General features: G+C 53.2%; 13 protein-coding genes across 13 annotated transcripts; 6 read left to right on the top strand and 7 right to left on the bottom strand.

Annotated features, from left to right (window-relative positions):
- Positions 1–393: 393 nt before the first annotated feature.
- Positions 394–2339, bottom strand: BKA58DRAFT_385924 (cytochrome P450 monooxygenase-like protein). The gene is made up of 6 exons (XM_046170414.1): positions 1982–2339; positions 1887–1915; positions 1298–1807; positions 814–1251; positions 470–763; positions 394–416 (listed from the first exon to the last, which is right to left on the bottom strand). The coding sequence occupies exons 1-5, from the start codon at positions 2208–2210 to the stop codon at positions 602–604; spliced, it is 1368 nt and encodes a 455-aa protein (XP_046025697.1). The 5' UTR covers positions 2211–2339; the 3' UTR covers positions 394–416; positions 470–601.
- A 156-nt stretch (positions 2340–2495) lies between these two features.
- Positions 2496–4197, top strand: BKA58DRAFT_361980 (S-adenosyl-L-methionine-dependent methyltransferase). The gene is made up of 11 exons (XM_046168798.1): positions 2496–2640; positions 2694–2737; positions 2795–2880; positions 2930–2972; positions 3025–3091; positions 3156–3183; positions 3232–3244; positions 3297–3327; positions 3380–3558; positions 3612–4031; positions 4085–4197. The coding sequence occupies exons 1-11, from the start codon at positions 2611–2613 to the stop codon at positions 4137–4139; spliced, it is 996 nt and encodes a 331-aa protein (XP_046025696.1). The 5' UTR covers positions 2496–2610; the 3' UTR covers positions 4140–4197.
- A 782-nt stretch (positions 4198–4979) lies between these two features.
- On the top strand, positions 4980–7824 carry BKA58DRAFT_458470 (heterokaryon incompatibility protein-domain-containing protein). Its single transcript, XM_046174670.1, has 2 exons — positions 4980–5728; positions 5829–7824. Exons 1-2 carry the CDS (start codon positions 5110–5112, stop codon positions 7454–7456), a joined length of 2247 nt encoding a protein of 748 aa, XP_046025695.1. The 5' UTR covers positions 4980–5109; the 3' UTR covers positions 7457–7824.
- A 968-nt stretch (positions 7825–8792) lies between these two features.
- On the top strand, positions 8793–10330 carry BKA58DRAFT_316469 (uncharacterized protein; the record flags this gene model as incomplete). The annotated part of the gene is made up of 4 exons (XM_046167583.1): positions 8793–9215; positions 9266–9793; positions 9858–10053; positions 10113–10330. The coding sequence occupies 4 exons, from the start codon at positions 8793–8795 to the stop codon at positions 10328–10330; spliced, it is 1365 nt and encodes a 454-aa protein (XP_046025694.1).
- Positions 10331–10411: 81 nt separating this feature from the next.
- BKA58DRAFT_440368 (uncharacterized protein) lies at positions 10412–11041 on the bottom strand (the record flags this gene model as incomplete). Its single annotated transcript, XM_046173743.1, has 4 exons — positions 10412–10492; positions 10555–10661; positions 10741–10753; positions 10802–11041. 4 exons carry the CDS (start codon positions 11039–11041, stop codon positions 10412–10414), a joined length of 441 nt encoding a protein of 146 aa, XP_046025693.1.
- Positions 11042–11326: 285 nt separating this feature from the next.
- Positions 11327–12150, bottom strand: BKA58DRAFT_185053 (uncharacterized protein). Its single transcript, XM_046165461.1, has 3 exons — positions 11751–12150; positions 11585–11705; positions 11327–11531 (listed from the first exon to the last, which is right to left on the bottom strand). Exons 1-3 carry the CDS (start codon positions 11933–11935, stop codon positions 11433–11435), a joined length of 405 nt encoding a protein of 134 aa, XP_046025692.1. The 5' UTR covers positions 11936–12150; the 3' UTR covers positions 11327–11432.
- Positions 12151–12356: 206 nt separating this feature from the next.
- Positions 12357–14295, top strand: BKA58DRAFT_385899 (uncharacterized protein). The gene is made up of 2 exons (XM_046170413.1): positions 12357–12814; positions 12868–14295. Exons 1-2 carry the CDS (start codon positions 12708–12710, stop codon positions 14138–14140), a joined length of 1380 nt encoding a protein of 459 aa, XP_046025691.1. The 5' UTR covers positions 12357–12707; the 3' UTR covers positions 14141–14295.
- A 43-nt stretch (positions 14296–14338) lies between these two features.
- On the bottom strand, positions 14339–16316 carry BKA58DRAFT_185086 (arginase family-domain-containing protein). The gene is made up of 7 exons (XM_046165463.1): positions 16005–16316; positions 15787–15949; positions 15604–15709; positions 15311–15532; positions 14940–15250; positions 14712–14872; positions 14339–14623 (listed from the first exon to the last, which is right to left on the bottom strand). The coding sequence occupies exons 1-7, from the start codon at positions 16140–16142 to the stop codon at positions 14537–14539; spliced, it is 1188 nt and encodes a 395-aa protein (XP_046025690.1). The 5' UTR covers positions 16143–16316; the 3' UTR covers positions 14339–14536.
- A 1023-nt stretch (positions 16317–17339) lies between these two features.
- BKA58DRAFT_315317 (mate family transporter) lies at positions 17340–18955 on the bottom strand (the record flags this gene model as incomplete). Its single annotated transcript, XM_046167520.1, has 2 exons — positions 17340–18271; positions 18322–18955. 2 exons carry the CDS (start codon positions 18953–18955, stop codon positions 17340–17342), a joined length of 1566 nt encoding a protein of 521 aa, XP_046025689.1.
- Positions 18956–19728: 773 nt separating this feature from the next.
- Positions 19729–21192, bottom strand: BKA58DRAFT_184893 (glycoside hydrolase). Its single transcript, XM_046165458.1, has 2 exons — positions 20915–21192; positions 19729–20866 (listed from the first exon to the last, which is right to left on the bottom strand). The coding sequence occupies exons 1-2, from the start codon at positions 21043–21045 to the stop codon at positions 19939–19941; spliced, it is 1059 nt and encodes a 352-aa protein (XP_046025688.1). The 5' UTR covers positions 21046–21192; the 3' UTR covers positions 19729–19938.
- A 2118-nt stretch (positions 21193–23310) lies between these two features.
- On the top strand, positions 23311–24004 carry BKA58DRAFT_184899 (heat shock protein 9/12-domain-containing protein). Its single transcript, XM_046165459.1, has 3 exons — positions 23311–23543; positions 23596–23685; positions 23745–24004. The coding sequence occupies exons 1-3, from the start codon at positions 23495–23497 to the stop codon at positions 23909–23911; spliced, it is 306 nt and encodes a 101-aa protein (XP_046025687.1). The 5' UTR covers positions 23311–23494; the 3' UTR covers positions 23912–24004.
- Positions 24005–24296: 292 nt separating this feature from the next.
- Positions 24297–25450, bottom strand: BKA58DRAFT_385893 (WW domain binding protein 11-domain-containing protein). Its single transcript, XM_046170412.1, has one exon. It carries the CDS (start codon positions 25288–25290, stop codon positions 24337–24339), a length of 954 nt encoding a protein of 317 aa, XP_046025686.1. The 5' UTR covers positions 25291–25450; the 3' UTR covers positions 24297–24336.
- A 50-nt stretch (positions 25451–25500) lies between these two features.
- Positions 25501–26708, top strand: BKA58DRAFT_315028 (uncharacterized protein; the record flags this gene model as incomplete). The annotated part of the gene is made up of 3 exons (XM_046167502.1): positions 25501–25843; positions 25894–26522; positions 26580–26708. 3 exons carry the CDS (start codon positions 25501–25503, stop codon positions 26706–26708), a joined length of 1101 nt encoding a protein of 366 aa, XP_046025685.1.
- Positions 26709–26911: the final 203 nt, after the last annotated feature.

Genomic DNA, 26911 nt, shown 5'->3' with positions numbered 1-26911 from the left:
ATCCCTCCCAGCAATACATCAAATGAGCCGATTAGAGGCACAGCTCCAAGTCACAATGCCCTTTTCACTCTTGTGGATCTGGACAAACTCCTTTCAGAAAGCTCTGTCCCCCTTTGCACCTCGGCATGCACTAGCTCATACTATATTGATCTGCGCCCAGGTGCCATATCTCCGACTGATCGGCACTCAATTACACGTGTGCAAGGCCAGACGGCGGAAGGCTTTAGCTAGCACCACGATCAACGGTCGGCTGATCCCTTTGTCGTCTTCGCACAATCTATGAAATGACTCGTCCACCCCAACAGCTCCCATGTCCGACACAACATTATCACGCACTTACAGGTCGCATATACGCCTGTACATGGTCTTCATGGAAGAACGGCAAGAACACATCCCTCCACACCAGCTGGTCAGGCCTGATCATCGTCATTAGTACAGTATACGAAGCAGAAGACTTTGGTTGACTTACAGTTTCCCCTTGGGCTCCAGGTCAAATTTGCGGAAGACATGGCCGAAGCCGAGGCGCAACTCCGCCCAAGCCAGACTGCGAAAAGTTACCATATTAGCTTCGAATCGCACCTGAAGTTACCGAGGACCAGACTCACTTGATTCCCAGGCACATACGTGGGCCGCGCGAGAAGGCGACGAGCCACTTGTCCAAGTCCGCAGACTCATCGAGCCAGCGCTCGGGAACAAAGTCGTCTGGCTTTGGAAAAATATCGGCGTTGAAGTGGACGAACGTGCTACCGCACGATACAATGGTCTAGCACGCAATCAGCAAACGCCTTTGCCTAGAGCCAAATGCAGACATACTTGCGGCGGCACCTCGACTCCCGCTATCGTTGCACCGGCTGCGGGAACGATGCGCAAAAGGCCAGAGGTAACTCCCGATGAGAGCCTGAGCGACTCCTTGATGACCGCAGTCAGATACGGTACCCTTTCGAGATCGCGGACCATGGGCTCGTTTCCGATGAGAGATGGCCATGCCGCGGATAGTTCCGACTTGAGCTTTTGCATCTTGTCAGGATGCTTGAGCAGGTGGAAAGCGCCGAGCATGAGGGTATTGCCGACGGTGTCTGTGCCACCGAACATGAGCGCTTGGGCCTCCTCATACAAGCTTTCAGCCGATGGAATCCGCTTGTCGCGATGCGCTTCCGGATCCATTAGCCGATGGTAGATGGTCATGTTGTGAGGAAGAAGTTTGAGCTTTTCTGGGTCGTCAGTGAGCTCGTTGATCTGCTGAGAGAGTAACTGCAACATGTCAGTAGGCTGCTGTCTCAGCGAGTAAAGAACATGCCTGGTTTAGATCGATCATGCCCGCTGTCAACGGGCTAAGCTTCTTGGACAGATTAGGCGGGCATTTTAGTATGAAGTTCTTGAACAAATCAGAATACTTGAAGTACATAGCGACGGGAGTCGCCGCATCAAGAGCCACCACAATAGGTGCCTTGAAGTCAGGCTCATCAACTGCGTGGATGGATTTCCCAAAACAAAAGGTCGTGATGACATCTACACTCATGCAGCGGAAGGCGTAAAACAGATCAACACTTGCGGATGCATTGCTCCGCCGCTCGAAGGCTGCACAGAGAGCCTTAGTCTTCTCCATCAGCAGACCCTCTGAGCTCTCAATGGCAGCCGTCGAAAAGGAGCGATTGAGCACATCTTTGCGGTTTTTGGCCTCGGCATACGTGAGATAGCCGAAGCTAGATCTGTCCTCGTTAAAGCTCTTGTAGAGCGTCGCTTCCTTGTCCCAGCGATTCTTGTTGTTGTAGATGTCGTGGTAGGCTTGGGGGTTGGCAAAGTGGAGCTAGGCCCTCATAGTCAGCGACACGTTGTGGCACAAGAGTGGGGTAGGGGTGTCTGCATGTTCGCGATGCTTCACACACCTCGTTGGGTCCAATACGAACAACGTCGCCTATCGTCGCGCACCACACGGGTCAGCGTTGCACATTCTGTGTACTGTGTGGCAGGGCTCTCGTACCGTATTGCGCATGCAGCTCGACCAGGAAGTGACAAAAGGACCGGTTTGCGATGCACTCAACATATGCTTTCCAGTATGTCGTAGCGCCGGCGAGGGGCGGTCCCGGAAACTTGGCCAGCGGATGGAAGTAGACGTTGTAGGTCACTGCGTACAGCACGTAGGCAAGCAGGGCTGTCAGTCCCGCAGACAGCAGTACCGCTGCGCTGGGTAAGGACTCGACGATCGGCATTGATTGGTGGGACACTTCGCCCGGCGCTGTGAGGATAGTAGGAGGATGAAGTTGACCTCAATAGTCTCGCGCAACTCTGGCAGACGAGTCGACGACGGTATCCGTCATCCCCACTTCGTTAAGGACAACTCTCCAGATTGCAGACGACCGTGGCCAACCGGAGCACCTGGCTGATAGCGCGGATGTCTGGCCGGTCGACTGTCTGCATGCGTGCATGTCGCCGGCGTAGAGCCGCGGTCACACGGATGTCGGGAGCGAAGGCAGTAGTTCGAGCTGCTGGCCTGAACGTCGCAATCGGTACAAAAGGTCACGCTAAGTGTGGCAGGGCGACCCTCTCGTTCGCACTGTTCCGATACCTGCAAACCTCTCGCTACGACAACCATCTTGCGCCTCATAAAACATGGCCGACATTGGAGCCCAGATCGCTCACGCAAGTTGTTTCTCCATGCGAACGATCGTCGCGTTGCTAACACGAGCGTATAGGACTCGGACGAAACCGACTCGGCATTTGGCGACGATTCGGCATCGTAAGTTACCCAGGATGACGAACCCGCCAACCAGCCGCCTTCTGACACGGACCGAAGCGAGACCACGTCCCTGAAATCGGCCGTATACAACTACAAGTACCGCAACGGCCGTCGATACCATGCATACAAGGAAGGATCATATTGTGGGCTGCCCGCTCGTTCAATACCAATGCTGTTCCTAAGTGAGCACAGGGGGGCCGAATGACGAGACATCGGCAGACCAGCTCGATATTGTGTATGGCCTGCGACCCATCTGGTGAAGGACTTGTATTGACTCGACTGGGTAGACATCATATCTGCCTCCTCCTACTCGATGGCGAGCTGTTCCTGGCACCCATAACGAAACAGCCCATGGTACGTTTAGATTCAGACAAGACACCATGACCGTTGGCCTTACGCTGACGATCGGGTTTCCTAGCACGTCTTAGATCTGGGGACTGGCACCGGTATGCAAGGAATACCCTGATCGACGAACGCACAAGCTGACCAGTCAGGAATCTGGGCTATGTCAGTCTCACGTCCTTGCATGTCGACTGACAAACTGACGCGAAACCAACAGCGACTTTGCCGATAGATTTCCATCGGCCGAGGTTCGTTCAGACGTGCGAAAAATAGTTCGCGACACCATTCTAACAAATTCAGGTACTCGGAACCGACCTCAGTCCCACCCAACCTTCCATGGTCCCACCGAATGTCCGCTTCGAAATCGACGACTTCACCGAGCCATGGCTTTACAAGAAAGACCACTTCGACTTCATCCACATAAGATCCCTCTTCGGCTGCGTGGCCGACTGGCCAGCCTTCTACAAAGAGTGCTATGAGTATGTCCACACCCAACAACGTGGAAACAGCACCATGCTAACCCCACCCCAAGCCACCTTCAGCCCGGCGGCTACATCGAACAACTCGAATTCTCCGTCGTCCCCAAATCCGACGACGGCACCGTAACCCCCGGTTCCATCTACGACCGCTGGGGCAAACTCTCCCTCGAACTCGGCGACCGCTTCGGAAAGTCGCTTCGCACAGCCGACGAACAACGCGCAGGCATAGAAGCAGCTGGATTCATAAACGTCGTCGAGCATCGCTGGAAGGTACCTGTTGGTGGCTGGCCTGCGGATAAGCGGTTCAAGGAGCTGGGGCAATATAACAGGATCAGCTGGGAGCAGGGTATTGAAGGGTGGAGTTTGTATCTGCTCACAACCGTCATGGGATGGACGAAGCAGGAGGTAGAGGTTTATCTTGCGCATATGAGGACGGCATTGAGGACGAGGGGCATTCATGCGTATCAGGAAGTGTAAGTTGTTCACTCTTGGCCACCGGTTTGTTCCAATACTGACGAAAGCTTAGGTCACTGGTCTACGGGCAGAAGCCACCGCGGCCAAGAAAGGATGACGATGAATGAGACAACATGATCAAAAGTAACTGATGAAGAAAATCAAAACGCAATTATATTGTCGCACAAATTTTCCACTTTCGCGTGAATCTGATGAGCCTGCTTCGATCTTCAGCGCCCTCGCGACAACGTTACATTCCTTCCTTCCTCCAACATTGCGCGCACACAGAGATTGATGTGGCGCATGCGTTCCACTGCATCCTTCACGTCCGCCGCCGTCGCCCCCAGCACCGAACCCATGGGCAAATCGAGCACCGAATAAGCAGCCAGCTTTGGCATCGAAAGCACGCGACCCATGCAAGACAACTCGGGAGAACAATAAGATAGGCTTCAAGCTCTCGTTGTTTGCAAAATGGTAACATTCATGTTCGTCACTCCATTCCACTCATGTCTAAGGCGCGACACGCTGCTGCGACACGATCCGGCTTTCTGTCGACAGCATCCATGTTCTATATGTCGCCGCGACGTAGGCCGCGATAATGATGATCTGGATCTCGAGATTCTGTGGAGAATTATTTCAAGAAACTCTTCCGACGAGGCTTCATGTCCGCCACTCTTCACGCTGGCACATGTAGCCTAAGACAGAAGCAAGAGCGCATACCGTAAGCCCAGTGGTCGATCAACGCGACCCGATCATACGTCTATTTGGATACTGATCGATCACGATTGTGAGACACACAAAGACAACCACACTGTTCTAATTATACAACAGTCGCGGGGTAAAGTGCTGGTGGCGTGTACGTAGGTAGACTAGGCGGTCACTAGTGTTCCTCAGCCTTGCTTGCTGAAGCTCTTCGCAATAGTACACTTTTTGACTGTCTTCATCTTCTACATTCCCCTAACTCACAGCTTGTTCTTTTCACTTTCGAGGAACGTTTGAACGCACTATAGCAGCAGATCTGCCACCTTGCTTTTATACTATCTCCGACGTCTTGCGTTACCCACATCTCAGCCTTGCACGCTCAGTGTACCACCAACAATGGTCAATGCGGTCTTACGTGTAGAGAAGGCCGATTTCAACCCATCAGATAAGCAGGCCGTGTACGAAAGACATGCTCTTGACGCACATACGAAGACTATACGCGTTCTTGACGTGCGACCGATCCCCCAAGATGCCACCGAAGGCACACCGGTCGAATGCACTCTACGCATCATCAATCTCGACGCTGACCCCGCGTTCACAGCACTATCATACGTATGGGGCGACCCAACTCCTACCCGCAACCTTGTGTGCGATGGCGTTATCTTTGGCGTTGGCGAGAATTGTTACTCAGCCTTGTGGCACCTAAGTAGGAAGCTCCAAGGCATGACCATATGGGTAGACGCGATATGCATCGATCAAGAAGACGTAAGAAAGGAGAAATCGTGGCAACTTCCTCTCATGGGAGATATCTATACAAAGGCTGAGCAAGTCTATGTGTGGCTGGGAGAGGGTGATGAAAGATCCGACCGCGTCATGAGATATCTGGCGAAGGGCGGGCTGAAGAGATATGTCAAAGTTGTTCCGGATGGACCGCCGCAGTATCGACCCTTTATTGCGGCGCTTCGTCTTGGTCTTTCCTCTTGGAGTCTCACGCACCACCCGGAACCGTTTTGGGGTAAGAATTCGGCTGTCTACCAAGTGTATTAGGCTAACGTAGAAAGGGAACAACAAGCCTTTACTAGCTAGGTTTACTCGCAGAGTGCAATATGTCTCAGGGTTAGATCTCGTCTACGTTTTCGACCGGCCATGGAAGAATCGACTGTGGACTTATCAAGAGATCCTGCTAGCTTCCTACCCAGTGATTGTGTGTGGAAGTGAACACGTCCAGTGGTCTGATTTCGAGTGGACACTTCTCTCGCTCAGAACATCGTTTCGATACTTTCCAAGAGCCGCTATCGCATGGGAGGCAATCGTGTTTGACAGGGGGAACCTACAATCGATTAATCGACCGGCGGAACGTAGCGTACTCCATACTCTTCACGAGCATGAGACGATCGTTAAGAAAATCCTCTCAACACGAAGATGGTTGCTGAGTACATTTTCTGGTATACTCCTGGCATTCACTATGATATCTCTCTTACTCGGTGTCGTGTCTATCTGCGCTCGGAAGTATTCTAGGTGGGGGGTAAGTTTTCAACTTGAGGGCACGACTGAGAATTTGTTCATGTTCATCGGTTGTTTCGCGACTGTATATTGTCTCATGTTCTTCTGGTTCGCGGTACGCCCCACGTATCAAAGCTATCGAGGCGATATCAAGGAGACTGCGTCCGACGACTTAGTAGGTGCGCTGTACCAGAGAGCAGCTACTGATCCAAGGGACATGGCATACGGTATCTGGGCCATCTTACGCAAGCGTGGAGCAAGCGATCTTTCTGCGCCGAAATATGATGTCGCGAAGGAGAGACAGATCCCTTTGCTCTATCGTCAGCTCACTGTTCATCTGATCCAAACGACTGGCAATCTACGGTTCCTCCATATCGCTGCTGCGCGACGGCTACCAGGAACTCCATCGTGGATCCCTGATTGGTCTACCTTCAATAGCAACACTTGGCGGGAAGTGCCAGGGTTCCCAGGAACCGATCTTCACGGAATGGCTGTAAGCTATCCGCCAGATTCAGAATACCGACTCAGTAAGCACCGCGCTCATCAGATTGTATCCCTAGACTCTACTCAAAGCATCCTGACGGTGCTTGCTAAGGAAACTGGTGTTATTTGCGGTTGCATCTCTTTTTACCCGATAACGGCTACAGCGTTAGAGACGGACGAAAAACGCGCCCACTTGGACAATCTTCGAAGCATGCTTCGATGGGCAGACTGGGCGCGAACTATAGGCTGCAAGATCTGGGCTGTCTTTTATACGAAGCCATTCCATGAACTTTTGCCTATTAGCGCGGGAGCTACTTGGCCAAGTCCCAGAGATCGAACCAACTGGGGTAAAACTCTTTCCGGGTCGAGAAGAGAAAGTCTGGAGGCAAACCTTACTCTCTGGATGAATGGCAACAAGGTTCCGAGATGGTTTCGCAAGTTTATGGCAACTCAGATCTGCCTGTGTACCCTGGTTAATGAGCTTAGGCGAAGCATTTGCTACGTAAGCATCTCTGCCAGACCCGGGACGTTCTGCCTACTCGCTTGCTCAGATGAGACAAGGGTCCATGATCGAACTCTGACGGTATGTGGATTGCCGGGTAGCATAGTCGTGCGCAAGCGCAATGAGCTGGATAACGCGGTCGAGATCATCAGTCCTACTTTCATGCAAGGTGCAGCTACGGTTGGCAACCAGGGTATTAACCATTTCGGCGACACTGTAATCGAGAACCTTTTTGTTGAGTATCATTTTCATTGAGGAAGATCAGCCTGGGCTCTGATGGAGAAACACTACAATAGACCTGCTAGCTTTGAAAACAATTTAGCGCTCATTTTCACCTACCTATATAGACCTTCGGTATTGTGGGGGCGCGACGCCTCGTGAATGTATACCCGCCTGACGAAAGGTCCTGCTATACCATATAATCATAGCGTAGGAGTCAAGAGAGTTATGAGCAGAACGAGATGTCGGGAAGTCGTCTTTTGAAACGTTCAAGTCGGGTGTGCAGAGAGGGTCTGGGTTGAACACAGCCGATGGCGGCCAGTGTATATACCACGAGTGCCGCCGCCGCTAACATTCTCGCCGAATAAAAGATTTGGTCTGACAACATCATGCATCACCCAGAAAAACACTACCTTTTCAGCCCGTCAACCGTGGGCGCAGTAACTTTGTCACCCGGGCGTTATCTTCCTTATCTTGCAAGTTCCGTATGAGTGGGTCAAGACGCAACGCCCCGACGGAAGTGGATTCCTAGGGCGCAAAATCTGCCGACACCTGGGCAGGCAAGACCACCCATTGCACTGACGCAGCAGAAGTAGTGTGACGACTTTCCAGACGGAGACAATGGTATCTGAATGCCATTCAATACCATGTACACGTGAAGATCTCAACGACCAGCGCACAGATTGGTGGTGCGCGAGAGCCAACATAGTGCGATGACCTTTCCAAAGATGGCTTCGTGGAGCAAAAAAGAAGCTTGTTTATCAAAAGTCGATGGCTGCAAGTCCAGTAAGGCTGGGAATAGATGTTTGCGAAGAAAAGGGCACAGGAGAATACGTTTCTTCGAGAAGTCGAAGCATGCCCAAAGTACCTAGGTACAATAGAGGGCAAGACTTGAGGCGGAAGGATCATGATCCCTCTGGCACTAGTACACTTGCGCAAGAGAGCGCTGGAGCGATCCGACGAGACTTCCGTCGGAACTTCCGTGTCGGTTACATATCGCATGTTGATGTTACACAGACATCCTACGGCTACGCAACTTCTCCAACTTCGGTCATGAACAGCAACGCTTATCACCGCAGTCTATGTAAACTCTGCAAAGATATTGGTGCTTGCTACTTCCACACAGCCACCTGTAGATAAGACAGTCCCGAAGTTGGAAGGATCACAGCAGCCGAGCGGCTCGAGCCATATCGGAATGCTGCAAAGTACAAGCTGAACATGGCATTCATACAGTATATTAGAAAGACATTTTCCAATATCATGAACCTCATACTTATCATTCAGTCTTCTTGAAATTATCTACGGTTGTTCAAACGATACCCAGCCCCTCAGCAATTCATCCCTCTATATAACCGACGTGCAACTTGGAACCATGGGCTCGATAGAAGCCAATGGCTGGAGACCCCTGAGTGTAGGCGTGATTGGTGGAGGCATCGGTGGCCTATCAACGGCCATCGCACTCCGTCGAGCAGGCCACTCCGTCACAATCTACGAGCGCAACGACTTCGCCGGCGAGGCAGGAGCGTCCGTCTCCTGCGCAGCCAACGGTACTCGATGGCTACACGAATGGGGTGTTGATGTGGAGAAAGGCGATCCTGTTGTCTTGAAGAAGCTCATCAATCGAGACTGGACGACGGGGGAGCCGGTCAGCGTTTACGATCTCGATGATTACGAGGAGCGGTGGGGTTATGTCTACAACATGTTTCATCGTCAATACATGCACAAGATGCTCATGGACTGTGCACTACAAGAAGAGGGCGCTGGGACGCCAGTGAAGCTGTTAGTAAACCACCCGGTAAGATCCATGGCCTCTCTTCTCATGACTGTGCTAATGAGAGGTTGTAGTGCCAAAGTATAGACATACCAACCGGCTTGATCAAATTCTCCAACGGCAGCTCCGCCCAACACGATCTCATCATCGGAGCAGACGGTATCGGTTCCGTCACACGCAAGATCATCGGCCTGAACCCCGAGAAGCGACCCGCAGAATCCAGTTGCCTCCACGCAAACGTCATGAGGAAAGACATCCAAAAACTTGGACTCGAAGACTACTCCCTCAACAGCGCACTAGAGTACTGGGGCGGCCAAGAGGGCAAGTGGGACAAGATCGTCCTCTCGCCCTGCAACGGCGGCGAACTTCTCTCATATTACTGCTTCTTCCCTCGCTCGGTTGGCGACTACGCGAATCAAACGTGGGGAGGCGCCGATTTGCCCGTGGAAGAACTCCTTGCTCCTTACCCTGAGCTCGATGAGAAGGTAAAAGCCCATCTCGCTATTGGTATCGAGGTACGACCGTGGCGTCTTTGGGTTCACCAGCCTTATCCGTACGTTGTCAAGAACTGTATCGCGTTGATTGGCGATGCTGCGCATCCGGTAAGAGAACATTTCCTCAGTGTGAAACCATTCTTAGGCATTGAGACTGATTTTCGTTTCTCAGATGATGCCCCACCAAAGTCAAGGCGCCTGCATGGCGATTGAAGATGCGGCTGCCCTAGGCATTCTCTTCAGCAAGAACTACTTCAGGGGAGACGTGCAAGAGTCGCTCGCAGTCTACGAGAAAGTCAGGCTACCTCGCGCGACCAAGGTTCAGGCCTCAGCTGCCAAAGCAGCGTACAACATCAACGAACGTATTGGTAAGCATTTTGGCATCAGTGACCTTTTGGCGAATGAGTATTAACGAAGACATCCGCAGGCTTCAGCAGCAATACATCTATGTCAAACTACAAGGTAGAGGACGAGTCGAAGAAGTTGACCATTGAAGAGATGAACGCCTACGACATGTACAAGGACATCGACCAAGCTTATGCGGAGATGGATGGAGTTGCATACACCGACAGATACATCAGAGGGCTGCCTTTCGGGCTGCGGTTGTCGAACGGGGTCCACATTGCTGGCAATGCCAGACTGTAGGGTTGGAAGATAGATTTGAGAACTGCATATATGTATTGCTTCCAAACATGCATCACCGCATACGGGTGTTCCTTCGACACTCTATTTGTTCAACTCCTCAGCCCTCTTCTTGAGGTCCTCCTTGCTCTCCGCTTTGGGCATGTTCTCGGCCATGACGGGACCCTATAAATGCATTAGCTTCCATTCCAACCCATTTGTATAGCAATGGAATGCGAGAAGCATACCGGGTTGGCCTTGTGAGCCGCAGCGTGTAGGTTTCCGCCTTCGGCGTGGTTGTCGTGCGAGGATGCGGTTGAGTCGGAGGACTCCTTTGCGATCTTGTCGGTAAGGCCTGTGGAGGCGATGTGTCAGTTACGTTTCGAGCATATTTTGCAAGATGGGTTGGATGGTAAGAGGAGATTGCCACGTACTGCCAGCAGCGCCCTGCTCAATTGGGTGGTCAGGCATGGTTGTTTAGGTTGATGTGGTGACTTGTTGCTTCGGTAGTCGAGATTTCGGGCCGCCGATGTAAAGGAACTCTTGAGCGTAGGCGTTTACTTTGTCTTCAAGGGTCTCTTCTTTCACGTCGAGGTTCTTGACGTCTTGTTCGAGTGCGGCTGTCTCGCTGACTTTGTTGTCGGGCAGATCGCGGAGGTTGGGTAGTTTCTTGTAAAGGGCTTGTATCTCCTCAGAGTAGGCTTGCAGTTCGGCAATGGAGGGGGCTGAAGACATGGTGGGTTATGTAGGCCTAGGCGTTGTAGCACCTGGATAGTGCGTGATCGGTGACGTAGATGAGTGTGGCAGGCCCGCGGCTCAAAGCTGGCTGGAAGGGGAAGCTGCAGCTGGGTGGTGGGGGAGGGGCAGCCCTTGGCACCTGGGAACTTTGGTTCTGTGGACGTAGCCAGCACCATCCAAGACTACTGTGGAGAGGTTGGTGGATAAACAGGATCTTGCGCATGCGTATCATGGATCCTGTGTCGGCGGCTTCTCCGTGGTAGATGTCTGATCTGGCTGGGTCACGTGTTCGTCTATCAACGCAGCGTGTATTTCCTTCAAGAAGGATATCGCCGCACACGCAGACATGAGAAAGGTCGAATAACTATGATGTGCGTTGATGTGGACTTCAGAATATATATTGTACCGCCGGCATACCTGACGACAAACCAGATAGGACGAGAAGGGGTATGCTCGTTGAAGTCTTGAGAAGATAATCGCACTCCGACTATGTCCACGCTCAGTCTTGTCTTCGAACAACACCTACTAAGGAACACTAACCCTACTGTAGAAGATCTGCTTTGTTGCCTGCACGACAAAAGCGAGGAGACCAAATAGAGCTATCTGTGGAGCGAACCGATCGGGGATGCGCCTGCCTCCCAATGTCTCGAAGCAGCTGATGCTGGTCTTGGTCAATAAGACAGCGTCGCCTTGTATGCATGCTTACGCTCCGTATAGGTTATCAAGAGCAGCCCATTGTGCCATAGGGTTGGAGAAAGGGTCATGCCATCTGCTACTGGGCAAGCTGTGAGGGCGTAGGCAGACGTATAGCATATCATACCACCCGCTCAACAAACTCACGAGACACCAGACAGCAATCCAGGATCCGGGGTTGTGGGAGAAAGACATCATTGATGGGAAGTAGGTGGAACGGCATGTTTCTTAAGGGGACGGTGCTGCTCTACATATGTCAACATCGGATATCGGGTGGAGATGTGTGCCCTCTGCCGTTCTTGCCGGAGGGTAGCTATTGAACGCGTAGTACACTACAAGCTTTGGAAAAGACGATCGTGCCATGTAGCTGGAATTACATGCGACGAGGTCGGGTTTGTTGATGTTCGGCGCTCTCTTGTTGATGGCAAGCTGTAGAGGCGTCACCAGCATTGCGTACTCCCTCCCCGCTGTCAACTCCACTCCTCGCCATATTATTGCCAACCACGGTAAGGCTACTGCGCGCAATCGAAATGCGACGACAAAATCTTGCACTCGGGTCTAAATACGATAGCGCCACCATGGGCTTTGCGGGGAAGGACGGCAGGTTGGTGCGAAACGCGGATTAGCGGCTAACTCAGCCACGGCGACCGCGTCGCATGGGTGCTTGGCCATGTCCCGCCCCTTCCAAGCTTCACGGCCGTTTCGCCTTTGGCACCCAGCGTCATTCCAGGGGACGTCAAGCAAGAGATGCACCAACACATGACCCGGACACTCACTCCTCGCCTTATACTTCCTCCTTGATGCCGTTGAATTCTGTAGCGATATGAGGCACGTCCTGTCCCGTCGATCGTTATATCCCCATCCATAGCCATATACCCCGGCCGGCCTCTGCACCGCGAACGACTCCCGTTAAACCCGCTGGACGGAAGACACTACCAACGCGTCGCCTCTTTTGACATTCGATATCGCCATGCCGTCGCTACTCGTGCACTCGCTGTTTGCGCGCCAGAATCCGCTGGATGAGGCTAAGAACACGCTCAGTTCCTGGGACAACTGCATGGCCAAGGCCTACTGCAAGTGCGTTGCAACGCCAGGCCTCAGGCTACGTTCCCTTTGCTCACAGACAACAGATGGCCGGTCATAGTCGTAATCATCATCGGAGCCCTCATCGTCATATCTGTGGTTACCTGCATAGCGCGATGCATATGCTGCGGCGCCGAGTGCGCGTGCTGCTGCTTTAGATGCTGTACGTGCTGCTGCAGCGGCAGTGGTGGAAGAGGCCACAAGCGCGTCAAGAGCGATCCCGCCGCCCCGTACCCCACGCCATATGGAGCGCCTCCTCCTCCCATGAACCCCTACGCCCAGGCGCATGCCGCCGCGCCGCCTCCTCCGCCCATCGACACCCGCCCGGTGAACCAGCAGTACCGCTCCAACGCCATGCCGACCTTTGCACCCGTTGCGCAGCCAGAACGACCGCAGTTCGCGACCTTCGATTCGACACGAGCCGTCGTCAACGAAGACTCGCTACCCGCAATGCCCACATGGAAAGACGGGCGCGACGTGCACGTCCAAGTCGAGGAACAACCCGCGCCCCAGAAGCAAGGCGACATGGAGATGGACAGGCTAGACCGCAACGGCAGTCCAATAAGCGGATCAATGGGAGGAGTGGCAGCGGCTGCCGTGCCAGCAACACGACGGTCGCCTGGCCCGGGCCGGTCGCCAGTATCGCCAATGGACAACTACGGCCACGGCTACCCCCAAGGCGGCTATCAAAACGATTCCTTCGTCAGCGAAGGAGCGCCGTTGAACGGCCAGGGTGCATACGGGCGACCACACGCGCAGCAGGACGACTACCGGAGAGGTTCGCCCGCTCACAACCTATCACCAGTCTACAGCGCAAACGAAGGATACGCACCACAGCAGCAGCAACAGCCCTACGGCCGCCGCTCGCCAGGCGCTCACCAAGCCTACGACTCCCACGACCAGCTGAGTCAATACAACCAACAACCTTCCTACAATCAACCGCAAACCTACGACCAGCGCGACTACTACGACGAACCCGACCACCGCCACCAGTCTCCCTCACCACCCGCCGCAAACTCCTACGCCTACAACAACGATCCCTCCCCATCATACGATACCTACACACCCCCGCCAGCACCAGCAGCGTTACAGCCCGGCTACGCAGCCTCTGAATCAACCAACCATGGCTCTTTCACAAATGCGGCGCCAGCATACCCAGGGCAGAGGTCATATACGCCTGTGGCTGGAAGTGTGGGACAGCAGCAGCCATATCGCGCTTTCACACCGGGCGCGGAACAGCAACAACAACAACAACCACCGCAGCAGCAGTATACTGGAGTTAGCAGGAAGCCTGTCGAGGGGTCTTATAGGGAAATATAGAAATAGCATGTTTGTTTTCGTATGTAGGGAGAATGTGATACCCATACAAAGAACTTGGACATTGTGCTTGACGGTTCGTGAGCTGAATCTTTGCCCGCATCTCATCTTGTGTTGTCAACACCAAGGTTCAAGTAACACTAAGAGCAAAGAGAACATACTATAATTGTCAATTCAGAGGGTGCAGTTCATCGAAATATCTTGCGGTATGCCATAAAAGACTATAATTCGTAAACATCGTCATCATCGTCATCATCATCACCATCTACATGTCCGATAGATGTCCGGACACCTCTCCATCAACCACGAACCCGAGCTCGCTCATCGCCCTCTCCCATACGCCCTCCATCATCCCCATAACCCCCGTCTCGACACCTCATCACGCGTCCCTCTCATGCTTTACAACTCCATAATCTCCTTGGGAGCACCCATATAGCTCAACGGCCCCTTCTTAACCATCAACGTCATAACCTCATACAGCGTGTCCTAAAAGCACACACACCATACGTCAGCGAAAGCCCCAAACAAGCATATACAGAATCGAACAATAGAGAGTAAGGAAATAGAAACGCACAGCAGCAGCCATAGTGGTTAGTTCGGCGTTGGTGTCGTAAGCGGGTGCAACCTCGACGATATCAGCGGCGATGAGGTTGATGCCTTCGAGGCCGCGAATGATGGTGCGGAGTTCGCGTGTGGTCCAGCCCCCGGTTTCGGGGGTGCCGGTTGCGGGTGCGACTGTGGTTGTTCACGTCAGCTATGCCACCCAAGTATATTTCAACTCTTCGTAAGATTGAGGACTTACAAGCAGGATCCAAAGTATCAATATCGATACTCAGATACACTGGCTTCTCCAAGCCGACCCTCTCCCTAATCTTCTTGATGATGCCATCGGTGCCGATCTTGTCGACCTCGCGTGCTTCGACGATTTCGAAGCCACAGTAGCCGTCGTTTTCGTAGTCAGAGGGGCCGGATAGGGTCGTGCGGATGCCGGCGTGGATGTTGGTGTCGTTTGCGAGGAGGCCTTCTTGTGCGGCATGGAAGAAGTAGGTGCCGTGGTTTATGCTGGCTTGTTCGCTGGGGGCGCCGCCGAAGACTTTGGGGCGCCAGGTGTCGCTGGTGAGTGTTAGTGGATGGTTGACGGGGAGGTAATGGAAGGAGGAGTGTGTGGCTTACAGATGGCTATCAAAGTGGATGACGGTGATGGGGCCGTATTCTCGGTTGATGGAACGGAGAAGAGGGAGGGTGATGGTGTGGTCTCCTCCGAGAGTGATCAAACGAGGAAGTGTCTTGCCTGTCTTCGAGGGGCCAGGCTTGTTGGCATGTGTGTGGGGTGGGCGGCTCAACAGTAGGTTGTGGCCTTCCTCAATCTGCTGAAGCGCATACGCGTTGTCGTACCTACACGAATATACAGGTTAGTAATTCTAAACACTAACTCTACAAACATCTGAATGTGGGAAGTAACGTACGAAGTAACAGGAATGTCACCGCAGTCCACAACCTTAGCCCACGAGTTGAATGGGTTCGCCGCAAGTGGAACGTTGTAGCCGCCACTAAATCCGATCCTGTGTGAGCCTTTGGATCACAACACAACAAAAGTAAGCATGCGACTGCTTTCAAGGAAACATACTAGAGATTGAGGCGGCGAGAACCTTGTCTGATACCGCTGGGCCCGAAACGAGCACCTGGGCGGTAGGATGTGCCAGTGTCAAAGGGCGCACCAATGAACGCAATGTCGAACTGCGTGTTGCTAGAGAGACATGGGTGGTATGGAAGGCGGCCGAATGTGGATATGCCGGAGAAGATGGAGTCGGCCTGCAGTCATGTAAGTCATTGTTGTACAGTGCCGCTTCGGATTGTTGATTCGTACTTGTTTGCCGCCATCGCCAGGAAGTGTGTTGTACCACAGTCCCTCATGAGGACCATTCAAAGGGTCCTGATCATGACCGTGATCGCCGTGCGCAGCTACAGTAGCCGCGAAGCTCAAGAGTGCGGGAGTGAACTTCATCTTGCTGGAGTCTCAGGATAACGATGGAGTGAAACTGAAAGGGAGGAGACGGATGAACAGATCTGGAGACTGCGGAGAGCTCGCAGTAAATAGCTGAAAATATCGAGCGCAACTCTATCAGTGACTTGCTTGACCAGCTCACGTTAGGTAAACTGCTGTTAGGTAAACAACATTTTTTTGGAGCTACCCCTGCTCCTTGATGATGTCGTCTGCAGGCATAGCACCGTACTGCCTCCAATCGGTTAGTGGATTCTTGGGGAAGCTACAGGCCTCGATATTGGGTTGACGTATGTTGTGAGATCGGGATTGTGTGCTTCGCGCTTGGAGTTGAAGAAGTGCTATTACGAGAATGGGGCTGGAGAGCTCTTCCGTCAACTACGTCTACCTTTATGAACAGCCATCAGAATACCATGATGGTCGCACCAACTCCTCTCCCCCATCCTCGTACTCTTGCGCAACTTCATTCCACCGAGAACGACATGCATCGGCCGTTGCTGATCGATGTGGATACCCACCCCGCCATGTACAATGACGGGCGCCATGGTGATAAAACCCGGGGAATTCGACCAGTAATCTTCCCCATAGACAATATGTAACGCTGATATTCAGCAGCTTCGATCGCTGGGTATCGCAGCCTTATCTGAAGCGAGTCAAGACGCGTAGGAAAGTTACGCTAGCTCATGCATGCAAGTGAGCTTTCCGGTGAGGTTGTTACGTAGTCTAGAGCTTTACATCTCTACGTAACGGTCTTTCGTAGCTGCTACATAGTACGCGGATTGGTTCGATAAGAATTGTGTGATCCGGATGCATCCTTCGAGTGCGATCTCCGTGGCAGGTTAGGCGATCAATTGATGGGCCGAGCGGCAGCGCATGCACGGTTGCATACGTGGTTCACTCATGCGTTTCTAGGACGAGGTACCTTGTCATTGAGGAGAAAACAAGGCGTGGGGTACGCAGCGATCGGATAGCTGTGCGGAGGTGATGATGTGATGAGGAGTGAGGTTCGTTCGCGGAGCCAGGGCTCAGATACCGGCGGCACTAAAACATCTCGCTTAACGTATCGAGTAATTTTTGACACTTCGTGCATTGGTGTCTCCGGGCAGCTATCTATCTCTATTCCGTGCGTCTACACAGTAAGACGCGTTGCTAATACCTCCGAGGTCCGATCGACCTCACCCGGGCAATGATGCGAGATCACTATCTGTGTATCGGCTCTGCTTCATCTGGAGGCACGCCTAGCTCCGCCCTGTCATCCGAATCCATCCTTTCAAACGCTTTCTTGACTTGGTAGTCCCAGTTACTCCAAGCAACGATCGCCCATTCTGCAAATCCGACAAGATACAAGGCAATGCACTGGCCGACCCATAAGCCGCCAAGACCCCAGCCATGGAAAGCAAGCCAAATGCCGAGTGGCAGAGCTCCGCAGTAGTAGCTGACGATGTTGACGGTTGCTCCAATGTGCTGTCTTCCCATACCTCTAAGAGCGCCTCCGCAGCTGCCATTGAGTCCGTCCGCGATTTGAAAAAGTGCAACATAAGGCATTACCTTTGCAGTGAGCTTGATGACTTCCGCGTCATCGTTGAAGATCTTGGCGTAAAAGTCTTTGACTCCCATAAGGACAGCCAGTACAAGCGCACCTAGCAACATGCTAAGTACCGCAGCCACGTTGGCAGCTCTGGCTGCGCCTTTGGCGTTACGTGCGCCGAGGAGGTTTCCAACACGCGACGAGGTAGCGACACCAACTCCGAAAGGAATGGTGTTCATGACTTGGTCCGTGGTCATAATGACACTTTGCGCGGCGAGTGGTATCGTGCCGAGTTTTCCTGCAACGAGCGCAACGATTTCAAAGGCCCACCACTCTGTGCCGACATGTATAACTCCCAGTAGAGCAAGCCTTGAGAAGACCCAAAGGTTTTGCAGACACTTGCGGTCCCAGCCGCCCCAGCATTGCCATCCGTCGACGAAACGAGCATATGCGAGCAGCAAGAGGAAGGATGCCCAATATGCGATACCGGTAGCAAGCGGGGCGCCGAGGAGGCCCATTTGGAAAGTGTACACGAACAGGTAGTTGAGACCGGCGCTGAGGGGGGAAGTGATCAATAAGACATATGTTCCGGGTCTCATGATTTCTAAACATGTCAGCATGAGTTTGCGAATTGCCGCAGAAGACGAACCGTACCTTGAGCTTGCATGTACTTCTTCAACGCCTCAAAATACACGTAACCGATGCCGCCTGGGGCGAGCACCGAGAGGAACCTTGCTGAGTCTCTGGCGATATAGTCCTCTTGGCCGAGAGCTTTGAAGAGCGGCTCGGAGCAGAACCACACGATGGCGATGGGTATGTAGAAGAGTAGAAGAACGACGAATGCGCGCTGAAGGATGATACCCAGATCGTGTCGATTCTTACTTCCCGTGAAACTGGCAGAAGCCAGCGTGTCGATCGCGGTGGTGCCACCAAGAGCGACGAGCCAACCAGTAGCCATTGCGAACATGTACGAGAAGGCAGCGGTAGCCAATGCTTCTGGCGAGAGGCGTCCGACGATGAGGACAGAGACTGTTTGCAGGGAATTCTGCAACGCGTATGCTACGACCACAGGGAGTGATCCTTTGAACAGGACCCAGAACTCGTGGAGGATAAGTTGGGATTTGGATGCAACACCATCCTCGAGTTCCTCGGCTTCACCAGTAGACCATTCCTGATGTTGTGAGTCTGGGAGAAGAGAGGTTCGTTCGTCAGGCGTGGCATCATCTTGAGTCGACCTTTGGAGGAAGTTTGGCAGCCATGACCGGTACTTATCCGCTTCGTAGCCCATGACGAGAGGTGGATGAATAGAACGAAGAACGTGTGAAAAGTGAAGAGAATTGCCCAACAACGAGGGCTAATATGTAAGGCAAAGCTCTTCCAATCCGGCTTTGATACCCACAAGATGAGAAAGGCAAAAAGCGAGCAAACCTTACATCACGCATTCTCTGCACATCCCGAATCATCAGATAGACCGGCATGACAGCACCTCTGACAATACACACTCTTCCAAACCGGTGTAACCACGGGCGTATCTACCCTACCATGAGCAGTAAGACCTGCAGTCGCCAACAAACGAAGCAGCATGCATGTCGCGTCTAGCCCTAATCGACGTGTGCAAAGATCGGGCGTATCTTCCAGCAGGACAGTGCGCAGCTGTAGCCTTATCGACTTGCATCCGCGCGCTTTTGACTAAGGCACTTCGGTAAAAGGTTTTACGTGAGGCGAGGACGTACTGTACGCGTTCGGATAAGTGTAGTCAAGTGGAGCTGGGAACAACGTTGATGCTATTGTCTGGGCGCGACCTCGGGACGCTCGTGGAAGTGCCGGCCACGCCGAAGCTTCCCCGCAACATTGCGTGCTCGATAGTCAGCGCGCGGGAAAACGCCTTCTACGCGCAGAGTGCTAATGAAGATGAAGGTGTGGTTTATTCGCCGTGAGACATCGTGTGATGCCCGGAAGAGCCCGGTCGAGGTTTCACTGGAAGCTTAGCGAGTGTGCCGTTCACGTGGCGCAGGTCAAACTTTACTTGCTTTGGCCTGTGTCCATGTAGCCAGGCACATCCACCAACGACGATGTTAGGCACGTACATGAACAGTATCGTTCAGAAATAGAGTCTGATATCTAGTCGTTAAATTCGTAATTACCATTAAACAAAATGATTCTTCTCTTGGACGAAGATGACCACAAAATCCGCGAAATCCAGCGGCAAACAACCGAGAAAATGAAAACAGAACGGGGTATAAAACATTACTAGAACAAATGCTAGTCATCTTAAGCTTCACCAGCCAGCGCGGCGGCGACAAGGATGTCAATGCCACTCGCATGTGTACTTGGGTTGCCATTGTCGCTTGGCCCCTGCCACAAATCTATAATAACGCCTCCATCAACCCTGGGCTGACTCCTCGCTGCATTCGCGTTGCGCATGAAGAATTGCTGGACACCTTTTTGCGGTACATTCTCGTACAATGTTGATAGACCGCGAACGTATGCGCCCTTGAACTGCGAGGCGACGGGGTCGAGAGCGCCACCGACGGGCTCGGTAAGGATACCGCTGGCATCGCTGAGTTTGGATGTCGACGCCGTGGCGAGCTTGTAGGCTTCTTCGATGTAATCGCCGTCGTTTGTTGCACGAGCTAATTCCGAAAGGCCGGCCAGGACGATGCCTTGGTTGTAGGTAAAAGTTGTTCTGCCGTTGTTCTTGCAGCTCGATGGATCGATGCCATCGTTTACTAAGCCGTCGGAATTGATTACACCTGACTTCTTGAACCAGTCCCACTCCATCCGAGCCCAATTGGTGTAGTCCTCTTTTTGCTGGCCCTCGGCGCGGTTTGCCAGATGGGCAGCAACGGATAGGAAGAGTTCGTTTGAGATGGCAGCGATGTAGTCACGGTCTTTGGACCACCATAGGCCGCCGTCGCACGGCGTATTCCAGCCCGTAGTCATGTCTGCGAAGATATCCCTGGCTGTGTTGAGGTACTTGACGTCACCCGTAAGATCGTATGAGGCTATCCAACCCATGGCCCACCAGCCCTCGTCATCATAGAACTTGTTTTTCCATGCATCTGCACCGTGCTGTTGGGGCGATTTGGCGTATGTGTTGGAGATGATCATAAGGGCGTACTCCTTGAAGTCGGTATCCTGGATACCGAAGCGGGCGATGGTCTCAATAATGTTGCCAGACTGCCACCATAAGTCGTTCCTGGTAGATATTAGATTTGGTCATTGTGAGGGGTGAATTGCGACATACCATAAACCAGTATCATAATTGTACCATTTTTCTTGTAGAGTTCTTATTGCTGAGAAAGCGTCGTCGGCAAAGTCTGCGTATATGGGAGTACAATAGAGAAGAGGTATCAACAGCGCTGTGAGGTACTTCATGGTGGATTAAGGAATAGCGACAATAGGGATTACTGAGGTGCTTCGAGTCCGATGGGAGGATGTTGACTTGATAAGGAAGTGACAACTAACGGAGGCGAACCGCTCTGTGTTTTATGTTTTCCCCAGACGCTGTGACAGTGATCGAAGCGACCTCGACCTCGAAAGTTCAGGCAGATGTATCAAGGAAACGGACTGTAGGCTGGCGTGTGAGATCCATCCAAGTCATGGCAGTGCAGATAACGCCGAGAACTCCAAGACGGATACTGTACACAAGCAAACCTGTTCGACATATCGAATGTACCTATGGCATTCTCTGCCGCATAAAGTCATCCCTGCCGTTACTGTCCTTGAGCTATTGTTAGAGCCTGTGGCACAGCTAGCCAAGCGGCCTTGCGGATTATCAGGCATGGAGACTCATGCGGGCGAGAGCCGTCGACGAGTCAATGACTGTGATAGACGGCATGTCCATACACCAAACGGTGAGGTTTGGTACTGTACAGCGGTAAGTAAAATTAGGTTTGTCGGAGCCTGATCGACGCGGACCCTATCATGAAGCGACTACTGTCTAGGAAAGCGCTAGAGCGGATCCGATCTGAAACACGGGGAAAAGACGCTGGGTATACCTATTGGTAAGGGAGATATGGGAGATTGAAGGTTGATTGGTTGTATATCTGAAATATCGCCTGTTTGGTTAGGTCGCTTGTGGCACAGGGGCCCTTTCGTGGCTTGTGAAGCGTTGTCCAGCCTTGCAAACCCTGGAAATCCGCACAGGAGCATCGCGTGTAACGGGGAGCCCTTCCTGAGGATATCGCGCGACGTCGACGGCACAGTTGGGAGACGACTCCAAGTCGCGCGGCAAGGCTCGAATGCATGCGACCCGTATAAGACAATGGTCGAACGTTGTTGGCTGTTGAACGTGGCTGTCAGGCCTCCTGTACAGCTTTCATTGACCATTCGACGGTCGCACTTCCGACTGCTGAATATCCTGGCATCATGCTGGCGATCGCCTTCATAGGGCGCTATTGGTATCAGCTATACAGTATAGCCGGCGTTATCTAAGTTGTGCGCGGGCTCGGCCCAAGGATAACTGCGGCCGGCCTGGTGAGACCGCAGCACCTCACCGTACAGACAAGGGCCAATTCTCCGATAGTGATTCGAGGCCGTAGCTGCGGTCGGAAAAGGTCAATCCTTCTTTCATTTCTTGTTGCTGTCTTGCTGTTGTTGTGGTACCAATTGGACGCGATGTTGGCAGGACTCAGCCTCGCCGCGGATGCTGTGAGATCAGCCAAGGTTCACAGCAGACAGCGCAGAGCTCAGCGACGGATAACGGTCCGCTTCTTCTGAATACATGATCGGAGTTGTGCGCAGGATATGTACAGCTTCTAATCGCCCGAGCGAAGGGTCGTCACATTGACGACGTTGACGAGATGAAAAGTGGATAGGCTGCGACAGATGTCAAACAAGTTTTCACTCAGCGGCAAAAGGCCAGAATTAGTAACGCGCTCCAGTACGCGCTGCACGCGTGAAAGGAGTCGACTGCCGCCGTTCAGCCGGAACTGCAGAGGTGAGGACGTGTCGAAGTCTGTAGGATGTTTGCACGCGCAGCGCATGGTGTGGTGACTAATGGATTGAGGTTAGTGCCAGATGATGATGATGCTGGTCACGTGCTGCGCGACTTCCTCGTGCCTCTCAGCTACGTCAGCGGGGTACTGCCCCACTAAACCCTCCCACTGTTCGCGTACCCGATGTTGGCAAAGAGCGGCTCGTACTCCGGAGTATGGCTGTGAGCTAGAAGTAGGGCGAGGGGATAGTCTACCGTTACCAAGAAAGCACTCATGCTAATCCAACGCTACCAACTATGTCTCTGCTACGCTACCAACTATCCAGTTCAGAAAGCAATTATGGGAGAAGAGAGCCGCGGCAGCACATGCCCCTCCTTCCAACTTGTACAGCAGATCTCATTCATAGCGGGGCAGTGTTCGTCGCGCGGCAGAAGATCTGGAACCCGTACCCACCTTAAGCCGTGGCCAGATGACGCGAATGCCATGCAAAGGCGCCAGATTACCATCAATCACACATAGCGGAAGTGCTGATCTACCTGTAGTGGCGGCCTGTGGCGTCTGCAAACTGGTATACATCCTGGCAGGAACCCCTGTAGACCCTGCCAACCGTACATGTGAAAGAGCAAGTAACAGGGCCCACTGAGTACACGGTACGACTGCTGCTGCCCTCTCTCACCCACACCTTTTGCGGCTACGGTGCTTGCCTCGCGAGGGATGACGTACGAGTTTCGCAGCACGTCACTGCAGCCTGGACGATGCTGAAGGGTAGTATATAAGACTGCTTCTGCTTGCCTTCCCTCGATCCTTCATCACACTCATCTCCAATCCACTCAACTACAACTACCACTTTCAGCCCTCAACCAACCAACCAACCACCAACAATCAACATGTCTGACTCCATGCGCAAGGGACTCGGCGAGCAGGCCTCCGAGAAGAGTAAGCTCACTGTCTGTATCCAACTTCAGTACACCATCTGACAGTCTCTCAGTGACCCCCGACTCCCAGAAGTCCACCACCCAGAAGGCCAGCGAGAGCCTCACTGGAGCCGGTGACCGTATTGCCGGTGCCGTCCAGCCTGGTACGTCTCTTCCACTAGTCACTACCTACCACCCGGCCATCAACTAACACATACACCAGAGGGCCAGAAGTCCACCGGACAGAAGCTTGGCGACGCCACCCGCTCAGGCGGCGACGATGCCTCCGCCCAGGGTCAGGGTGTTATGAAGCAAGCTCAGGACGCTCTCGGCAACGCTGGTCAGAGCATCTCCGACACCCTCTCCGGCGCCACTGGCCAGAAGAAGTAAAGCACTCGCTTCTTCCCCCTGCTTGGTAGCTACGATACCTCTTCCTCTCTTACGACCATGAAGACCTGAGAATGGACGAACATGATACTGCGATGGATGGAACATACCCTTTCGGCGTGAAAGCCGCGTATCTATATACCCTACAATGAATGAAAAAACAACCTGATCAACAACTTGTCTTATGCTATGACTTGCCTTCCGTTGTTTCTTTCACATTCAGTTGCAACTTCGACCATCGATTGGTTGCCCTGGCGCTCATGCCTTCTCGGAGTACCAGTTGGTATTTTCCAATGCTCGATGAATGCACTCAGCTTGAAGCTGTTTGCTGTGCCCTCACAATTATGGGCATGATGTGGAACCCGACAAGAAAGATCGGACGTTTGAAGGTATAACTTGTGCATGATACAACTAGAACTCATCGCATGCTATAAATCTTCATCTTCCACCTCCTCCATCTGCACATGCTTGAGCGTATTCTCTGCCGTCCTGGCCTCGTCAGATATACCATCCATCTGCCCCTTGGCCTCAGCAGCCATCATCTTGTACTCTGCTTCTTGTACTGCAGCCTCAGCCACTTGCTCTGCCATATCACCCGCTGACGTATTCTGCAACCTCAAGAAAGCATCCAGCTCTTCATCCTCAGCTGTTCGTGGAACCTTCTCAGCGCCTGCCTCGGCCTTGTCTTTCTTCCCTTCATTCATATACCCTCCTTCCCTCAACTTGTCAAACTCGTCAGGTTCGAGTAACCGCCCCTCGCCCTTTGCCAGCTTCACCTTCTGTGCCACAGACGCCGGCATGAATCTTGTCGCTTCCTTGCGCAGATCGCGGACTTGGGGTGCGGCTTCGTAGACGATGGTGGGTTTCTTGGGTTCGGCAGGCACAGCAGCTTCGTCTTGCAGGTCTTGGGGCAGATAGCGTCGTGGTATAGGCGGCGGTGTGTCGCGCGGCATGGGGATTCGCTTCACGTCGTCGTCCGTGTCGCTGCTATCGTCGTCTTTGCGCTGTCCGTCGCGCGATCGCTTGCCGAGAACACCGCCGCCTCTGCCTCCCCGGTCGCCTCCTCGCCCTCTATCGTCGTTATTGTGTTGCCGCTCTGGCTTGAAGACAGGCGCTTTGTCGCCGAGTGCTGCGCGCGCCTTGTTGACGGCGGCGAGATCCTTCTCCAACTCCTGTAGCCGCTGTCGTTCATGTGGCCGTATTGCGCCGCTCTGGTCGAGTTCTTTGAGGTTGTCAATATCGCGTTGTATGCGATTGGGGTTTCGACGCGCGAGTTTCTCGTTGCGCTGCGTCTGGAGGTTGGCTTTTTGCTTGCGTATCTGCTTCTGCTTTTCGGCCTTCTTGGCTTCTTGCACGGGGTTGTAGTTCTTCTCTTTTGCCATCTTGACGCTTGAAGGTAGGCTCAGGTATGAATGAGCAGTGTGCGGTTGTTGGTCGACAGCGCTGTACGGAAATTGAGATTCTGGGGACTGACGTAGGTCCGTGCTTGAGCCGCGGCGCGTCGCGAATGTGGTCCGCGATGGTACTCGAACTTCTTCAGCGACACCAATCCCTGTCGACTCTCTCCACCACAGGGGCGGAAGACTGGCGCCATGTTTGTTCCAAGAGCGCTCAGGCTCAAGGGCGTCCGCGAGAAACCGCGGCCCAAGCCTGCCCAATCTGCCCCCAAAGCACCAGTCACGGGTGACCAAGACGATGCGCTGGTCGAGGCGATGCAGAAGACAAGAACCAGCTCACCTACTAACCAGCCAGAACAGACTGACCTCAAAGCTACCAAGCCTGGTCCCAGATTTACCACCAAGCCTGTCACGCCAGAGTACGTTGGCCAGCTTGCTGCCGGCATCGAGCTCATCTTCACCGACTATGCCCACCAGGAAGAGCAGCGCGCCAAGTGGCTGCAGGACCGTTACAGAACCGTCGATGGCGAGGAGAAGTGTACACATGCCCAGGTCTGTGTCTACCCCAACAATTGACTTTTTGTACAGACATCCACCTCACCGCCATCCTCGAACACCCCAACATCTCCTCCCTAAAGCCCGAAGCCTCCCAGATCCTCCTTCAGCAAGCACTCCACGATCATCCCTCCGACATGCTGGAACTCTCGAGCAATGGCTACCACGTCCGCCGCAAGCCCTCGTCGTATCCTCCCAAATACCTACCCCGCCGTTCCTTCGAAGTCACCGATGACGAGGGCCTAGCATTCTGGGACCAACGGACAATCTACGTCGAACCACACCTACGCAACATCTGCCCTACACCAGCAAAGGTAGCATACTGGCTTGCGGAGCATGGCGAGTTGCGGCCCAAGTGGCTACCCATACAAGCAGTCCATACACTGTGGAACAGCTGCGCTTTCGTTGTCCTCGGCGGAAGTGTAATGCACGACGATGTCTGGCATAAGTGGCGAGACGCAGACAAGCCTGGGAACTGGAAGATCATGACCAAGGTGGAGCATACCAAACGCACCGCTGAATACGTTGCGCTACTTGAGGCACAGAACCCTAGAGGAATGCGCAAAACTATGGTCAACGACAGCGAGCTGCCTCCAATCGCGCAACCAGCAGTGCTTCCGATGGCGTACACAATCGAAGCTCCTCGTTCCAAGACCGCTCAGGTCCTACCGCGAAAGCCAGAAGAAGCAGCGATGGAGACCACTGCGGCTGCAGATGAGCCACCCGTCAAGCATAAGCGGAAGAGGCGAAAACCAAAGAAGGCCGGCAAACCCGCTGGTGGAGGCGAAGTCGATGGGGATGATGCTGAGGCTGCCCATGATGAGCCGAGTGCAAAACGCAGAGGTTGAAAGACGACGTTCATGTGATCACCTACCCACGCTCACGGCGCAAGGACTTGCAATTCGCGAGCAAGCATTGAACGCCCCAATCAGTAATCTGATAGGTCAAAGCTGAATAGCCTCACGATAGCGCGCAGTAACACGGCTGCTGTTGATTACCCCGACTTACCCCGCTTACTCGCTAGTACTGACATACCATGCTTGCCGAAGCC

Source organism: Alternaria rosae (assembly GCF_020736505.1).
Source record: "Alternaria rosae strain MPI-PUGE-AT-0040 chromosome Unknown BKA58scaffold_5, whole genome shotgun sequence".
NCBI lineage: Eukaryota > Fungi > Ascomycota > Dothideomycetes > Pleosporales > Pleosporaceae > Alternaria > Alternaria rosae.
This window is presented reverse-complemented; position numbering and strand designations above follow the sequence as displayed.

Excerpts from the sequence above, each read along its gene's own strand:
- BKA58DRAFT_385924 (XM_046170414.1), bottom strand. The coding sequence starts at position 2,210 with ATGCCGATCGTCGAGTCCTTACCCAGCGCAGCGGTACTGCTGTCTGCG. Across the intron at positions 1,808-1,886 it reads TTCGTATTGGACCCAACGAG|CTCCACTTTGCCAACCCCCA; the intron begins GTGTGTGAAGCA and ends ATGAGGGCCTAG. Across the intron at positions 1,252-1,297 it reads GCATGATCGATCTAAACCAG|TTACTCTCTCAGCAGATCAA; the intron begins GCATGTTCTTTA and ends GACATGTTGCAG.
- BKA58DRAFT_361980 (XM_046168798.1), top strand. The coding sequence starts at position 2,611 with ATGGCCGACATTGGAGCCCAGATCGCTCAC. Across the intron at positions 3,092-3,155 it reads CCATAACGAAACAGCCCATG|CACGTCTTAGATCTGGGGAC; the intron begins GTACGTTTAGAT and ends CGGGTTTCCTAG. Across the intron at positions 4,032-4,084 it reads ATTCATGCGTATCAGGAAGT|GTCACTGGTCTACGGGCAGA; the intron begins GTAAGTTGTTCA and ends ACGAAAGCTTAG.
- BKA58DRAFT_458470 (XM_046174670.1), top strand. The coding sequence starts at position 5,110 with ATGGTCAATGCGGTCTTACGTGTAGAGAAGGCCGATTTCAACCCATCA. Across the intron at positions 5,729-5,828 it reads CCACCCGGAACCGTTTTGGG|GGTTAGATCTCGTCTACGTT; the intron begins GTAAGAATTCGG and ends AATATGTCTCAG.
- BKA58DRAFT_185053 (XM_046165461.1), bottom strand. The coding sequence starts at position 11,935 with ATGATGTCTTTCTCCCACAACCCCGGATCCTGGATTGCTGTCTGGTGT. Across the intron at positions 11,706-11,750 it reads CTTGATAACCTATACGGAGC|CATCAGCTGCTTCGAGACAT; the intron begins GTAAGCATGCAT and ends GACCAAGACCAG. Across the intron at positions 11,532-11,584 it reads AGCAGATCTTCTACAGTAGG|TCGGAGTGCGATTATCTTCT; the intron begins GTTAGTGTTCCT and ends GCGTGGACATAG.
- BKA58DRAFT_385899 (XM_046170413.1), top strand. The coding sequence starts at position 12,708 with ATGCCGTCGCTACTCGTGCACTCGCTGTTTGCGCGCCAGAATCCGCTG. Across the intron at positions 12,815-12,867 it reads ATGGCCAAGGCCTACTGCAA|ATGGCCGGTCATAGTCGTAA; the intron begins GTGCGTTGCAAC and ends CACAGACAACAG.
- BKA58DRAFT_185086 (XM_046165463.1), bottom strand. The coding sequence starts at position 16,142 with ATGAAGTTCACTCCCGCACTCTTGAGCTTCGCGGCTACTGTAGCTGCG. Across the intron at positions 15,251-15,310 it reads ATCCACTTTGATAGCCATCT|CGACACCTGGCGCCCCAAAG; the intron begins GTAAGCCACACA and ends AACACTCACCAG. Across the intron at positions 14,624-14,711 it reads TAACCACTATGGCTGCTGCT|GACACGCTGTATGAGGTTAT; the intron begins GTGCGTTTCTAT and ends GTGTGCTTTTAG.
- BKA58DRAFT_184893 (XM_046165458.1), bottom strand. The coding sequence starts at position 21,045 with ATGAAGTACCTCACAGCGCTGTTGATACCTCTTCTCTATTGTACTCCC. Across the intron at positions 20,867-20,914 it reads AATTATGATACTGGTTTATG|GAACGACTTATGGTGGCAGT; the intron begins GTATGTCGCAAT and ends AATATCTACCAG.
- BKA58DRAFT_184899 (XM_046165459.1), top strand. The coding sequence starts at position 23,495 with ATGTCTGACTCCATGCGCAAGGGACTCGGCGAGCAGGCCTCCGAGAAG. Across the intron at positions 23,544-23,595 it reads CGAGCAGGCCTCCGAGAAGA|TGACCCCCGACTCCCAGAAG; the intron begins GTAAGCTCACTG and ends ACAGTCTCTCAG. Across the intron at positions 23,686-23,744 it reads TGCCGGTGCCGTCCAGCCTG|AGGGCCAGAAGTCCACCGGA; the intron begins GTACGTCTCTTC and ends CACATACACCAG.
- BKA58DRAFT_385893 (XM_046170412.1), bottom strand. The coding sequence starts at position 25,290 with ATGGCAAAAGAGAAGAACTACAACCCCGTGCAAGAAGCCAAGAAGGCC.